The 16399-nt window shown below is 41.2% G+C and overlaps 1 protein-coding gene and 1 pseudogene across 3 annotated transcripts in view; both read right to left on the bottom strand.

Moving 5' to 3' along the window:
• Positions 1–16399, bottom strand: part of PLEKHH2 (pleckstrin homology, MyTH4 and FERM domain containing H2) — a gene marked incomplete at its 5' end in the record, with an annotated part of 95234 nt that overhangs the window by 71814 nt on the left and 7021 nt on the right. For both annotated transcript variants that reach the window (XM_080914729.1, XM_080914730.1), the window contains one exon: positions 2193–2255. In XM_080914729.1, coding sequence (XP_080770855.1) covers positions 2193–2255 — 63 coding nt within the window. The remainder of the gene's footprint in view (positions 1–2192; positions 2256–16399) is intronic.
• On the bottom strand, positions 14387–15030 carry LOC308419145 (large ribosomal subunit protein uL16-like; annotated as a pseudogene). Its single transcript has one exon. The product of its transcript is annotated as a large ribosomal subunit protein uL16-like (transcript).

Below are 16399 nucleotides of genomic sequence, written 5' to 3'. Positions count from 1 at the left end.
TCAATATCACAGAAGAAGAGAGCTAGACAGTGTGCAACGCCACCCAAGAGGTGGCACTGGAAAAAAGAGAGAAAGAAAGAGAAAGGTGAAACAAAAGTGGGGGAAAGTGTTCAGATTTAAGCATATTTGAAAATAACAGACACAGAAGAGCATGTTTAATAGCACTATGGGAAGGTATGAGTGAAATTTGGGATGCAGAAAGTATGAGAGGAAGAACTAAACCAACCAATATCTCCAACAAATAATGAAACAAAGGAGAGAGAAAGACCACACAGAATAAAGGAAATGTATTAATGTACTTCTGATCTCAACTTGAATGAGGTAATCATTTAAAATGAGGAAAACAGTATAGACATATACTGTTTTAATGATAAATGTTATATATTATTATTACAAATATAATTTAATAATTTAAATTTATTAATTTAATGATTAATATTATTTATTATATTGTAATACATTATATAGAAAAAAATGTATTATGTTATATGTGTTTAGTACATATTATAAGTAATATAATAAGAAATAAAAATCAAATACTCAAATAAATACATGTGTACACCCTCTTGTCATACTAAACAAAGCAGAAGCAATGGAACTGACCATCAATAAACAAAATGTGACATATATAGAGAACATAATTAAAATGAACCTAGTGAAAAAAAGAACCCAGACACGGAGATAACATTATAAGATTAATTCTCTAAGAATAGCCAATCGAGGTGTAGTGGTACACACCTGTAATCATCACGCTGGGGAGACTGAAGCAGGAGAATCAGAAGCCTAAGGCCAGTCTGGACCACATAGCAAGGCCCCAGCTTTCTATGCAAAGTGGGTAAATTCACAGAGACAGAGTGTGGTCTGTGACTGCCAGGGCAGAGGGCAGAGGAAGTGACGATGACATGCTTCCTTGTGAAAGGTGGCAATAATTAATGGAGCTAAACAGAGATGCTGATTATATGGTGATTGTGAATGATCTGTCTAAATAATAATCTTAAATTATACGAATGTCACCCAATTAAACAACAAAAACACAGGGCTAGAGAGATGGCAGCAGTTAATAGATCACACGGTTTCCCAGAGGACTCAAGTTCAGTTTCCAGCACTCAGAACACCTGGCTCTTACAGCTCTGGTCTCTGTGGGCACACGCGTGCACACACGCACACACATGCCCCCCCCCACACACTTACTTGAAATCAAATTAACATTAAAAAACGAAACCAGACGCAATAATGAGATATTGGGTGAAATTCTGAATGGTATCTAGGTCTCTGACATTGAGAAACTTTGGCTAACATTTTTGACCTGGTAATGGTATTGTGGTTGGGATGAGTAAGAGTCTTTTAGATTAGTTGCTTTGAGTTCACTCAACTCATGGGTGCAATTGTATGGTATCTGGTATTGGCTCCCTCAAAATAATTTAGGGCGGGGTGAGTGTAGGGTGAAGTGACTCCTGGGAAGACAAAGCTCAGATTAACCAACTCCCAAGAAACTCCAGCTCCATACCCTATTTTCTCTACTCTTATATGTGGTTGAGGTTTCATGAGGTAACAGTTTAGGATTTCTTATCAAATATAAATAAGAAATCAGGAATTAGGTTGGATTGGTATTGCCCAGAAATCTGTTAAGCCACTCTAGACAATTTGCTATGTCAAATCTAATCTAGTCTGGAGTTTAAAGGAGGAAACATGCTTGGTACCACTAAAGGAAACAAACAAAAGACACCAAAGAGAGGGGGTAGAGCTGAAGACCACAACACTGCCACACTATCCCCGCCCCGGGTTTTTCTGAGGGACCATTGTTCATGGCCTTATGTTTTACTCAGTTGTTTTCTACAACATGGGACTCACGTAATTTTCAACCCTTTATTACCATAATAAGGTGGATGAGAGCACAGGTACATAGAAAACCAAACTGCTGTTAGGATTCCCATCAAAAGTCACATTTGACTTTCTAAAACAATAAAATATTCTATCAAAAATCCCCTTTCCCTCTTGGGAAATCAACATAGGAGCAGAACAGAGGACATTTTCCCACTCTGAGTTGAGCTCTTAAACAAAATTATAAAATATCCAGGAAGGCTGACAGCCATCCTGTTTTGTTTTGAGCTGAGCAGTCTTCGTGTGCACAGAGGCAGGGAAAGACTGAAGCTGTGTGCACAGAGGCAGGGAAAGACTGAAGCGCACTCTACCTCTTGGAAAGCCTTCTCCGCTTGACGTTCTGCATCGATAACTTGTCTCTCCAGCTGCTGCATCTGTGAGTGAGGGAAGGGGTAAAATACACAAATATTTATATTTACCTTTTGGGAAAAGACTAAATCCCACAACGTCATCAATTCTTAAAAATAAATGAAGCGGCCCATTGTCTATGAATTACAATTAGCAGCATTCAAAAGCACTTGATATTAAAAGATTGATAAAATCAAGCCTCGATACTTTGGACATTGCAGTCCGTTAACTGGAGACTTTGTAAGGGTTGCTTGTTAGTTCACAGAATTGAACCATTCACATTTTCCTTCTTCAATATGGCATGTCATATACTACAAGAAAGTTCATCAATAGATTTTAAAAATCACCAACCAATACATATTAAGAACATAAAAAGACAGAATGCCTTATTAGGCAGGGAGTTTTGGGTTTGGTTTTGGTTTTGGTTTTTTTGTTTTTGTTTTTTTTTTTTTTTTTTTAAAAAAAAAAAAAAAACAACCACGATTAAGCAAGGGAAGCATATATTCTCACAAACTAACTCATGGTATATTTAAGTCAAGGCTGCGGCAGCCTGTAGTCTTATAGATGGATGGAAAGATTATCAAACACAAATGCAAGCCTTTTTCTTTTGCAGCTGTAGTTTGGCCAAGTTTAGAGCGGTCTGTTGTTGGATCTGTGTTTATTTTCACTGTTTTCCTGGACTGTTTGTTTGGATGTCCAGAACCCATGGTTAACTTCCAACTCTCCACACCCCAGGGCAGTGCTTGGAGAACCAGCCAGCCGGCCCTGCCCTCTCCCAGCACCACTGAGAAGACCCTCTCTGGCTAGAGGGGCCAGCCAGCCCAAACCAGCCTACATCCCACACTTCCTATCCACCCACTAGTTCTCAACCTCAGGGGCACAGCTAGAGCCCGCAATACTTCATTCTTGAAGAGTTTGTGGACTGGGACCATTTTCTGGGCTTTGTTTGTCCAGATTCACATTTAACACGGGGTCTCGCAGAAGACCTTCAACCACTTCCCAGTCAAGGCCTCAACATTTCAAAAGGCATCCTGATACCCATGTGAAGCTGGGCACAGCACTCCTCCAGGGAGATGGGAGGCAGACATAGCTTTTGGACTGGCTAGCGTGGTATACCCTGAAGTGTACTTAAGACTCCACCTCAAACAAGACAGAAGACAAGGTCTGAAACCCCCACCCAACCACTATAACACACATAAATCTTCACTTATAAACACGCACACATACATCATACACATGCACACACACACATCACATACATACATACACCCCCACAAACATTCACTAAAACTTTTGCTTTCTAGTGATAACAGGAAAGGCATAGTTCAGTCTCTATTGTTGTAAACCCAGTACAAGTCTTCATACATAGTAGATACTGAGTGTCATAGATTATTGATGAAAGGACAGATCTGTAAGTATGTGTAGTCAAAGAATAACTGTAAAGGTTAGTTCTGATTATTAGTATGAATGGAGAGTAGTTAAACATACTTGTGTCTGAGAAGTTATTTTCAGAGATGGTTAGATCTCACTCCCTTACATACAAACACATAGCATCCTTAGAATACTTTAATATACAAGTAGGCAAAAACTGTTGTTAGGTATGAAAAGACGTATGTATGTATGTATGTATGTATGTATGTATGTATCTTTAAATGAATTAATTAAAACCATAGGTTCAAAGGTCACTTCTGTTATTTTTAATTAAATAAAAGTGGTCTATGAAATATTAAGGGAAAAGCAGAAAGGAAAAGAGGAAAAAGCCATGAATTTGGAGGCAAGATCTAAATTAGAACCCAGATTCCACTATTTGTGAATGGTGTAATGACAGGTAATTTATTTAATATAGCATGTTTCCATTCTTTGTCAGTAAAAAGGAATAACTTTGATCCTAGTATATTTATATAAAATTGAGTGGTAAGACATCTAACATACCACTGAATTATTAATAGGTGCTCAAATTTTACACAATACCTTGTATAGCAGTATATTTTCAGCACACACAAGCATTGCTTTATGAATACCGTAAGTTGGGATGGTTCGGGTTCAAACGACCTAAGTACACTCAAGTGGCCTGGGTTTTGGTTCTTACTATACTACTTTACCAAGTTTCCCACTAGGCTCTATGATTGCTATGTATAAAATGGAGATAGTTCAACCTTCTCTATGGTTGTACTTCAAAATGAGAAGCTAAAAATAAGAGAACAGGTGACCGAGATGTGAAAAGGGTTTAGGTTTTTCAATAATGAAAAAAAAAAAAAAAGCACAATTGTCAGGCAGTTAGGGTGCACACCTTCAATCTCAGCATTTGGGAGGCAGAGACAGGCAGATCTCTGAGTTTGAGGCCAGCCTGGTCTACAGAGTGAGTTCTAAGACAACCAAAGCTACAAAGAGAAACCGTGTCTCAAAAACCTAACCCCCATTTTAAAAAACAAAAACAACCAACTAACTAACAACCCATGATTATTTACAATGTTATAATTTGAAAAACAAAAAAATGGCTGTGTCTGGCTTGAAGGTACAGTTCAAGGACAGAACATTTATCTAGTATGCATAGGCCTTAGGTTTAACTTCCAAATGCACACACACACACACACACACACACACACACACCAAGGGAAGGGGGAAAGATACCTGCTTAAAAACAAGGGCTTTTCTCTAACTATATATAAGTAGTAACACCTTCACACAGTTAGATACTATAAAGTCATTATAAATTGTGCAGATGGATGAAATTTTATAACTCTGGAAGCTACCGATCTGTGTGCAGATTGACTGACTGATCCTGAACTGATAAGCATTTACATCTAGATGATACTTCCATGTGTTTCAAAAATAACTCCAATAACAACTTTTAAACACATATGTGAAAAGGTATCGATGACATATTTAAAGACAAAGCTGGGGCTGAGTGTGTCTCTGTGGTAGAGTGCTCAGCCAGCATACCGAACAGTTTGGATTTGATTCTGAGCCACATAAAAGTGAGAGACAGAAATTATATATGGAATGACAGTGTAAATAATGTTACCGGAAAAATTTGTAAAAAAAAAAATCTAATGAATATTTTAATTTTATTTATATATTAAAATTGCATTTGTTTTTATGGGATGAGATACACGTACATACCAAGGTGCTGTCTATATTTATATAATAGAATTGTGAGTCATGTAGTTTGTATCTCAAGTGATGAGTAATGGGAGAGTTAATTCCATTTTAATGAGTATAACGCCCTCCTCATCCACTCCTTCATTTTTCCTCAGAAAGGGCAGGTCTCCTGGGGACATCAACCAAACACAGCATATCAAGTTGCCATCAGACTCGGCACCTCCCTTCATATTAAGGCTGGAGGAGACAACTCAGTTATGAGGACCAGGGTCCCTAAAGCTAGCCAAGGAGTGAGAGACAGTCCTTCCATTGTTAGGAGTCAGGGAGACCAAACCACACAACTGTAATCTATATGCAGAGAGCCTAGGTCAGCCCCAGGCATGCTCCCTCTTGGCAGTTCAGTTCTGTGAACACAGGTCAGTTGGTTCTGTGGGTTTCCTTGTGATGTTCATGACGCCTTTGACTCCTCCCCCTTGTGGGTCTCTGTATCTGTTCCCATCAGTGGCTGGATGAAGCCTCTCTGATGACAATTGGGCTGATCGGGAGGGAAGGGAGGGAGGAGAAACTGTGGTGGGGGTGTTAAGATCATCATCATCATCATCATCATCATCATCATCATCATCATCATCATCATCTACTAAAGAAAACACCATTGCTAATGGCTGTGGGATACAGATGGATGACTACCAGGGCTTGTTTTGGTGGGTTGAGTACGCAGATCATAAGTGAACATGGCAGCGCAAACATTGTAATGTACGATGGAGATGGTTTTCAGTTATTTTACATGGTCAAGTTCATTACTAGAAACAAAAAAAAAAATGTATAATGGAAGAGAGAGAAGTATCTTGCATTAGACACAATAGTCATTTGTAATGGTTGTAATAGTCAAAGGTAATTTTGCCGCTTCAGATTAAGTAGACAATTGAAAAAGATTCTAAACTATTTTATGAAAATAAAGCATAAAGGAAGAATGCACACAGAGAAAAAGGACTGAGTGATAAGGCATCTCATAGATATCACCTGAGATGATATGACTGAGGATCATGGGGTCACAGTAGTCACTGTGAGATCACACAGCGAGATAACTGTTTACAGCAGGAGTCTACGCAAACTGAATTAACCAGGAAGAAGAGAAAGTAAACTCTAAGGCCAACAAAACAGGGAAATCTGATAAAGGTTACGGTGGGGAGAGCAAAGGCAAAAATGATACTGTCAAGAGCGATTCATAAAAGAACAATACAACTGATAAAGCAAACACATCAAAAGCACAAATGATCAATGTAATTCAAGGGGGGCTCAAGGGGAAGTTTCCGGCTGTGTCATGTGATACAGACTCTCGCGGTGTTTTGCTGACGCAGACCCATGGGAGAACATGTGTTGTCTGGAGAGATGAATGGACGCTGCGGACAGTGATGGGGGCCTGCATTGCCGTGCAACGGTTGGTGGGTCTCCAGAATTCACCGATCTTAGAGAGAGGCACTTCAGAGAACTTGGGGTATCCTGGCTTCCCTGCTGGTTCTGGTCGCTCCCGCTGACTCCTGTCGACTCTGCAGAGACCTGGCTGTCTTTGCTGGCCCAGGCCACCGCTGCTGCCACTTCGTGTTCGGTGTCCTGACACTACTGAACTCGTCGGCTGCTACCCTGACAATGGAGATCAGAATCATCCCCAAAGAACGACTTCTAAACAGGTCCGCACCCCCTTGTCCTACTTTCTCTCCTATCTCTGCATGGTGGGCTAGGGGAGGGTTCAAAGTGTTTAAAGCCCTTTATTAAAAGTAGGTTTTTAAAACTCTAAGTGTACAGAGGGCCCTAATGTAGAGTCACAGAACTTGGGGGGGGGAAAGTGCATACATACACATAGGTCCCCAAATAAATGTATTTAAAAGAATTACAGGTATTGTTTTTCTTCTCCCTTTTCACATTTTTATTTTAAAATTATCTCCTACAATTCATTCTCCTCATGATCTTTCCCCCTCCCAACTCTTCCCCGCCTTCCTACTTGCCCAACTTTGTGTTCCCTTTCAAAACCAAAAGCAAACCAACAACCACAATCAAAACCAAAGACCAGGCTAATATCCTCATGAGCACAATGTCATCCTTAATGACATCCTTAATAAAATATTGACAGAGCAAATCAGATATGTATGGAGTTAGCATTCTTGACTGTCATGGATGAGCAAAGTGACAGAAAGCATACAAGTGGCTTCTAGGACTTAGAATGTGGGAAGGAAACAGATAACATACAGAAATGTCTTGTTATTGAGATTGGTTGTATGTTTTTACCATGCATATATCAATTTGACCCCCCAATTAAATATCAAATAGCCTCAAATTCTAAAACATAAAAAAACATGAAGTCAATTAACAAAAAATCAATGTTTTGAATTGATTTAGATAATTCAATGTTAACACTGTAACAATGTTACAGCATAACAATTTTATAACAATGTAACAAAATCAATGTTAGACCCATCCCATATACAGACACCAAACCCAAACACTATTGCTGATGCCAAGAAGTGCTTGCTGACTAGAGCCTAATATAGCTGTCTCCTGAGAGGCTCTGCCAGCATCTGACCAATACAGATGCAGATGCTCACAGCCAACCATCTGACTGAGCACAATGGAGGAGTTAGAGAAAGGACTGAAGGAGCTGAAGAGGTTTGCAACCCCATAGGAAGAACAACAGTATCAACCAACCAGACCCCCTAGAGCTCCCAGGGACTAAACCACCAACCAAAGAGTACACATCGGGGAATCCATGACTCCAGTTGCATGTGTAGTGTGAAGGCTTGATTCCGAAGTGTAGGGGAACCCCGGGGCAGTGGGGTGGGAGTGGGTGGGTGGGGGAGCACCCTCACAGAAGCAGGGGAGTGGGTATGGGATAGGAGATTGTGGAGGGGAAACTTGGAAAGGGGATAACATTTGAAATGTAAAAATAAAAAGAGATTAAAGAATGTTAGACAAAGATAAACATGGAAATGTTGTGTGAGAAATCTCAGACTATGTTTAGGGTAGATGAAGATGAAGTTGGAACAGAATCTATTATTAGAAGGACAATAATTTTAAAAGATGTAGGGAGAGATTAAAGACTGAACGGGTAGGAAAATAATTCAAAGCCCAGTAGACAGACAGCAGCCCCCCAAAGGTCCTACCTTAGTCGGGCTACTTTCCTGTACTACATGGGGCTCACCCTTGCAATGACAGGTTATTGTGGGATGATGAAGACTCACTTCTGAGCCCATGTCATAAAAGACACCATGTCTTCCACCTTGAACTCCTCTGAGCTACGTTCGCTGCTCTCGGGTAGCCATGGTGAGGTGTCTCCGTGCTTAGCAGCTGAGGCTTCCTACCGACAGCCAATTTTCCAGCAACCATTGAGTAAAACTATGTTGGCAGAGGACCCTGCAGCTCCATTCAAACCATCAGCTCCCTGCAAGCCTAACCGACATGCTGACTCAGCTTCCCCAGAGGAATGAGCTAAATCACCCCCCACGGTCTCTGACACTTAGAAACTATGCAAGATAATAAATGTCTGTCGTGTTTTTAAGTTTGGAGTGGTTTGTCAACACAAAATAGATATGTAAAGACAGACACAATAAAGTCAGAAGAAAAGAAAGTATGCAGCCTAAAAAGTCGAGTTTAATGCACAAGAGGGTAAAAATATGTGCAGACGGGGCTCCCGAGTAATGCAGGTAACGGAAGAAGGTGATGGGGGAGAAAGGAGCAAGTCACTAGGGGAAGCAGCACGCTAACGTGTGACAGTCATGCCCACGCTGGGCAGAGTAACTTTAAAGCTTTACTTTTTGAGAGATGAAATGAAAGTTGAAGATGACAATCTAGGGAAAGTAGAGATACTCAATAAGGAGCTGAATGAATGTGAACTCCATTGTTCCCAAGGAAGGAAATGATACTGAATGACATGAAGCTTTGTAAGGCAATTCATGTTACACACGCGTGTTGCACAGAAAAGTAGAAACAACAGTAGGTATCGGAGAAGAGAGATGCGTTGGTGACATTTTACAAACACATCTATAACATCAACTGTAACCTGTCCCTCCCAAGTCACTCTGCCTGGCACCTTTCAGTGTGACACAGGACACATGCAGAGACCAACTTCCCCAGAAATGGGTTCATTTTCTTAAAGTTCAGACAGTGGCCTTCAGAGGAGACTACTTGAGCAAACAAAGATGAAAAGAAATTCAGTTTTCAACAGACAGACAGACAAGACTGTGTTCAGAAGGTGGCCAGGTCGCTCCTGTCTAAGGTGTACCTCAGGGACTAGTTCCCTCCTTCAACACTGGCTGCTGGCAGCTGACTCCATTAAAACACTATATACCTGCTGAGGCTGGGCCTGAAGCTCTGACCTGTTTTTAGAATCCTGGAGCATCATGGGAAAATATGCATCTACCTTGCTGCAGTGAAAAGGGGGGGGAATGCAATAGTGTCTCATTCTACTATAATCAACTCACTGTCAGGTATGCAGATGTTGAACATGCCAGACAGTGGTCATGTCTGTGTCCTTGCTGAACCCAGGTTCTAGTTTATCTGCAAGTGAATACTGGTACACAAGAGATCCTGTTAAATAGCAAACAGGCTAAGACCACCAATAGAACCATAAATAAATGCTCTTATAAAGCCACTACAATCTTTCTTAATCGGCGAAAATTATAATTTACAGGACTGGAAAGATGGTTCAGAGGTTAATCCCACACTGCTTTTCCAGAGGACCTCACAACTTTCAGTAACTCTAGCTCCAGGGGGATCTGACTCCTCTGGCCTCAGCGAAGCCTGTACTCATATTAACCATTTACCTACCTACCTACCTACCTACACACACACACACACACACACACACACACACACACACACACACGGGTAGGGGTGGCATCAGAGAAAGATTTGACAGAACAGGATATGCCCAACTCTCATGAGAAGGGAGAGGAAAAAGGGAGGCAACATAAGAGGGAACAGCACTTAGGGAGAGGAAAAAGAAACAGTTGTACAGAGACAGCCTGCAGACAGAGAACAAGCTAGACACAGGTGAAGATAGAATGAATCAGAGAATGAGAAGGAGCCAGAAGATTAGAATGGATTGCAAAAATTAATTTGAGGCCATGCAGAGCAAAAAGTCAAAGGCTGAGAGAGAAGCCAGATTGAATCAGTCAGCTTGGCAAGGAATTTCTGAGCCAAAACGGCTAAGTTCAACCAGCCATACAGAGTTCAGAAAGAACAAAAATGGTGGGCTTATTTAGTAGGAAGTCTCAGAGGCTGAAAACATTCTAGGCCTAGGTTTGCAGGTGGAGGCAGTAAACCTCGGAGACGACAACTAATACAGGAGAATAAAAGTTACCACTTACGTGTGGGATAAAGAAAGTAATGTCTCAGCTTCAAATATAATCATGAATATCGGAGAGCTTTCACAACTCTCCCTTCCAGAAAGTATACACAAAGACAGAGAGGCCACCCCCAATAAATGTATTAAAGAGTTACAGGTGCTGTTTTTCTCCCATTTTGAGGTTTTTTATTTAAAAACTATCACATACAATTAATTCTCATCATGATCTTTCCTCTCCTCCAACTCCTCCCAAATTCTACCCAATTCCCTACTCACCCAATTTTGTGTTGTCCCTCAAAAAACAAAACAAAAACCTGAAAAAAATGACCAAAATAAGAAAAATCAATACAAACAAGCAAAAGACCAGTGAGAACAAAACAAAACAAGAAAAACACAAAAAACAAACAAAAGGGGAAAAAAATAGCAGAAGTCCAAGAAAAGTGGAGTTCCTTTTGTGTTGGCCAATGACTACTGGACACAGGCCAGATCTAATAGCACTCCATTGGAGAAAATGTATTTTTCCTTTGCCAGTGGGTATCAATTACAAATGGCTTTTTGGTAAGGGGTGGGACCTCATGCCTACTTTCCTCCTCTCAAACAAATGCTTTTTGAAGTCTAAAAATGTCAGTTTAAGACATTAGAATGCATTCCAGGCTAAACATATGATAAACAATTGATAATGCAATGGCAGGTCACTGTCAACAGTTTTCTTTTTAAAAACAATTTGCTTGTTTGCTGTATATGTTTGTATGTTTGTGGCTGTGGAAGTACATATGTACCACATGCATGCGTACACAAGTAAGAGGGTGTTGGAAACCATGGAAGTGGAGTGACAGAAGGTTGTAAGCTCTTTGTGTGGGAGCTGAGAAACAACCCCGAATCCCCTGTAAGAGGAGGGAATGTTCTTTAACACTCAACCATCTCTCTAGAGCTTTCAAGTCAATCTATACATTTTCTTTTTGTTCAATGGCTGAGAGATGATAACTCAGAGAATGGGGTGTTTGCCATGCAAGGGTGAGAGCCGGAGTTCAGATCCTGAGCACCCACTTAAGAAAGGAGTGTGCCTGTGAATATCTTTAGCTCTAGTGCCTGGGGTCGGGTGGGGACAGGATGCTTCCCAGACTTCAATAGCCAGGCAGTAACAAAATTGGTGACTTTCAGGTTGAATGAAGAGGCCAGTTCAAAGAAAGAAGATGGAGGGTTGATACTTTAATTTTTTTAAAGTCTAATTTTAATAATGGTTCTTAAATGTTTTAGCTTCCCTTTTAGCCCACCACCCACCAGAGGTAGTGGAAAAGAAAGATATGGCAGAAGTGGACCTGTTTAGAAATGGTTCTTTACAATTCCCATCTGTGTTTTCTAGAAATTGACAGTTCATTTCACAGGTCAACAGTGACATCTCAATCCACTTGCACACTTTATAGATATATATACCAACATTCTAGTTCTGTAGAGATGAGATAGTAAACACAAACCAACAGTGGTGGCATGACCTAGCAGAGCCAGCCAGGCCTCAGCCTCAGCATGAGTCAACAGTAGGAACCAGGGCCATCAGGCACTCCAGGAAAAATTCTCAGCGTGCCTCTCTCAGGGAAAAGATCAATGAAGAAGCAAGACCAGCAAACTTTGCACAGCTAGCTCTATATGCAAGTCCAGCTCAGTCTGTCAGTCCAGTTCTATTTACTCTCTCCAAACATCACGCGTCCTCCACGGGTGTGCATCTGTCTCAGCTGACATCACTCTGCCAATCAGCCTAAGTCTGAGGACGTGATGTGAAACATTAATAGGCCACCAAAAGCTTTTTGGCACATTTATCTCTATGGAGTCCCAACAAATAGAGCTCAATTACATGTGTAAGGCAGACCAATACATGTGTGTTGTTACCAAAGAGTCCTTTATCACATGTGCTTTCTCCTGTTTGCTTTAGTAGAACATCCTTTCTCCTGTGTCTACTTCAGAGAAGCTTTCCTTCATGAGTCTGCCTTTGTCTTTCACCTAGGTCTGCTTCAAAGAAATATTCCTTCACGTGTTTGTCCTAACAAAACACCATCCAACACAACTAACTTTCCAAAGAACCTCTAACTTTTCACTTCAGAGGGTGATAGAGAAAGAACCTGATGTTGATCACTGGCATCCACATGTCTGTGCACACCCATGGACTCTCAGTTTTGCTGTTACAAAGCCATGGTAGCTGGAAGAGTTATTGTGAGTGAATTATTCTCCAAACGAAAAATATTCGGTTGTATTTATTCATCTTACTCATGCCTTTTCCAGCCCACCTCCAACCACACAGTCTTTCAAAGCCCCTGGTTTTGTAGTAAAACTGGAAAAAACTACTAGTTTTATGATCCTTTTAGGATCAATTATAAATGGAATAATTCATCAAGAAAACATAACAATCATAATTCCAAGTATGCTGTCTTAGTCAGGGTTTCTATTCCTGCACAAAACATCTAGACCAAGAAGCAAGTTGGGGAGGAAAGGGTTTATTCAGCTTACACTTCCACGTTGCTGTTCATCAGCAAAGGAAGTCAGGACTGGAACTCAAGCAGGTCAGGAAGCAGGAGCTGATGCAGAGGCCATGGAGGGATGTTACTTACTGGCTTGCTTCCCCTGGCTTGCTCAGATTGCTTTTTTTTACAACCCTGTACTACCAGCCCAGGGATGGAACCATCTACCATGGGCTGGGCCCTCCCCCCTTAATCACTAGTTGAGAAAATGCCTTACAGCTGGATCTCATGGAGGCATTTCCTCAACTGAGGATCCTTTCTCTGTGATAACTCCAGCTGTGTCAAGTTGACACAAAACCAGCCGTACATATGCCAACATCAAAACATATATGAAAGAGCTGGGGTGGAATTTAGTGGTAAAGCTAATGTTTATGAAGTGTGAGGCTGTGGGTTCTATCCTCAACCAGGGGTAAAGTTGTGTGTGTGTGCATGCATGTTTGTTGCGTGTTTGTGTTTGTATGGTGTGTGTGTGTGTGTGTGTGTTCGAGTGCGCAAACACATTTTTTGCACGTATGGGGGTGTTTATGTGTGTATATACTGTGTATGATGTGTAAAACACATGGTTCTATTTTCTTCAAATATTTTGAGAAGTCAGTAGAAATGATTGTGTTTAATAATTTCCAAGGAAATATCCTTGGAAATATTCAGATTTCCTGTCAAAAGACTAAACAAATCTATTTACTTCACAACTTAGTTTTTCTGTTTACTTTTATGTTTATCAAAGCTATAAATATAAAATACACCAACTAATTCCAAAAGACTTATTAATAAGTACAGTGGACATTTTTAGCCAATTCTTTTCATATTTGCCTCATGTTCTAAATAGCATGCTTCTATTTCTGTTGACCTTCCTTTTTAAAAATGATTTCCTACTTATTTCCTTAATGGAAAATAAAGATTTAGCCCTTAGTTTCCTTGCCATCAATCTGGATACACGTCACACCTCCTATTGCCTCTGTTTCTTCATACAGTCCCTTATTTAAAGCACACTCTGGGGTCCCTGTTACTGTTAATGTGAATGAGAGCCACAACACACGTGTGATTGATGTGACTTTCAGCCACATGTCAGCCGAGGTACTTTTACTACACAGCTTTTCTCCTAGACCTCATGGGTTTTTCCCCTTGATGTAGTTCTTTTTTCAGACTTGATGTGAGATTTATTGTTGAACATGATTTGGCGGGGTACAGGAGAGCACTGTGGAAGCCTTCAGGAATGCAGGGTTCTCCACTTGTCCAGAGGACCACGACTGGGGATTATATTTGACACCACAGCCATCAGGAATGAGCCATTTCTCAGCTACCGTGTCCTCAAACTCATCTGCATTAAACCTGGTGATGCCCCACTTCTTTGAGATATAGATCTTCTGGCAGCCAGGGAACTCAAACTTGGCTCTACACAGAGCCTCAATCTCATGTTCCTTATTCTGCAGCTTGGTACGAATGGGCATGATGACCTGGCCAATGTGAACCCTGGCCACTGTGCCCTGGGGCTTCCCAAAGGCACTATGCATGCCTGTCTGGAGCCTGTCAGCCCCAGCACAAGACAACATCTTGTTGATACAGATGACATGGAAAGGGTGGAGCCTCACCCAGATATGAAAACCATCCTTGCCACAACTCAACCACGTATCTGTTGGAGCAAATACGGGCAGCCTCCAGTGCTTCAGAAGAGAGTTGTTCATATTCATCTGACACCGTGTGGCCACAAAGTGAGAATTCATCCACTTTCACTTTCTTCCGTCCCAAGTCAAAGATGCGGATCTTCGCATCATGGACTCCACGGCAGAAATGAGACTTTGGGTATGGCTTGTTCTTACAATATCGGTAACACCAGGTGGGGCGGTGGCCCATGGTGACAATAGCCTCATCGGTGGCGAGCCAGAGGAGGAGCCTTTATGTAGTTCTTAAAGCTCACTCATATCTTGGCTTTCTATCCATTTCTTCTGAAGCCACACCCAAAGCCTCTGAAGTGCCAGTGTGAACTATTACCTTCTGCCCGGATCCAACTGTCTTCTTGGAAGACCTGTTCGCTTTCTTCTGCCCTGGGTCACCTGTTCCCCATACTCTCTTCCAGAGCCTGAGCTTACTACTTCCTTTTAACGGAACACAATCCTCCTTAAATCCCTCAGAAAAGTTACATGCAATGTAGCATGCCCTAAAAATATCCTTATGACCTCTCAAACAAAATTCACATGGGGGGGGTCTATGGTTTGGGAGATTAAAGAGACTTAAAGTCCAATCTCTCCCCAGCTCCCACATGGCTGAAGGAGAACAGTGGTTGGTTGCTGCAAGAATTGATTGTTGACTTCTACATATGTACCATGATACATGCAGGAACATGTGGCATGTGTGTGTGCACACATGAGTGTGTGCGTGCACAATCGAGTGTTTGTGTGCACACACAAGCGTGCCATCAGCTCCTTAGAATGCTGCAACAACTAGAGGAAACACATATGCTGAGAAATAGGGTGTATGAATGAAGATGTGTGACTGTTTAGTGTCTCACTGACTCTCATACACCAGTCCATCAACCAAGCATTCATTCCTATATATATATAAAAAAAAACTAAAACTTTTCTTTTACAAAGTTGAATAAATTGTCTGGAGCATATTCGTGCAACAACTGTCACATTTACGAGCTCACAGCAGTGTCCTACACACTTACCAGAAAACAAAGTTGATAGTGGAGCAGCAGCAGCCATGTATACACAGCTGCCAGAGAAGCTCCCAGATGTCCCGTTCTTAAATGTAAACAGACCACCAGCTACAGTGTACTCATATATAGTAAACAGACCACCAAAGATCAGCCAACACATGGGAAGAGCTTGCATCTCCAAAAAGAAACAACCACGAAAAGAAAAAACTAATCTCAGAGGAAAGACAGATAAGGGATGGAGCGAACGTTTTAGAAATGTTAGTAATGTTGAAGGACCAAGAACTTTCAAATACATGATTTTGCAGTCACTGAGCATTCCCCATCAAAATACAGGAAGCTGCATTTAGAGTGAGTTGGCGGTGTGCAGAATTACACTTCTAGCCAGTGATGGTGTTGGCATTCAGTTTTTTATCCTACTCCCTGGTGCTCTTTCCACTGAACTGCAGCTGGGTATCAACTACCCACACAAGGTACAGTAATACAGAACCACAGGAAAACTATCCCAAACATGAACCCGTAAAGATCATAATTGAAATCATTAGCATTCACTTCTACCCTGCATTA

Source organism: Micromys minutus (genome assembly GCF_963924665.1).
Source record: "Micromys minutus genome assembly, chromosome: 3".
NCBI lineage: Eukaryota > Metazoa > Chordata > Mammalia > Rodentia > Muridae > Micromys > Micromys minutus.
This window is presented reverse-complemented; position numbering and strand designations above follow the sequence as displayed.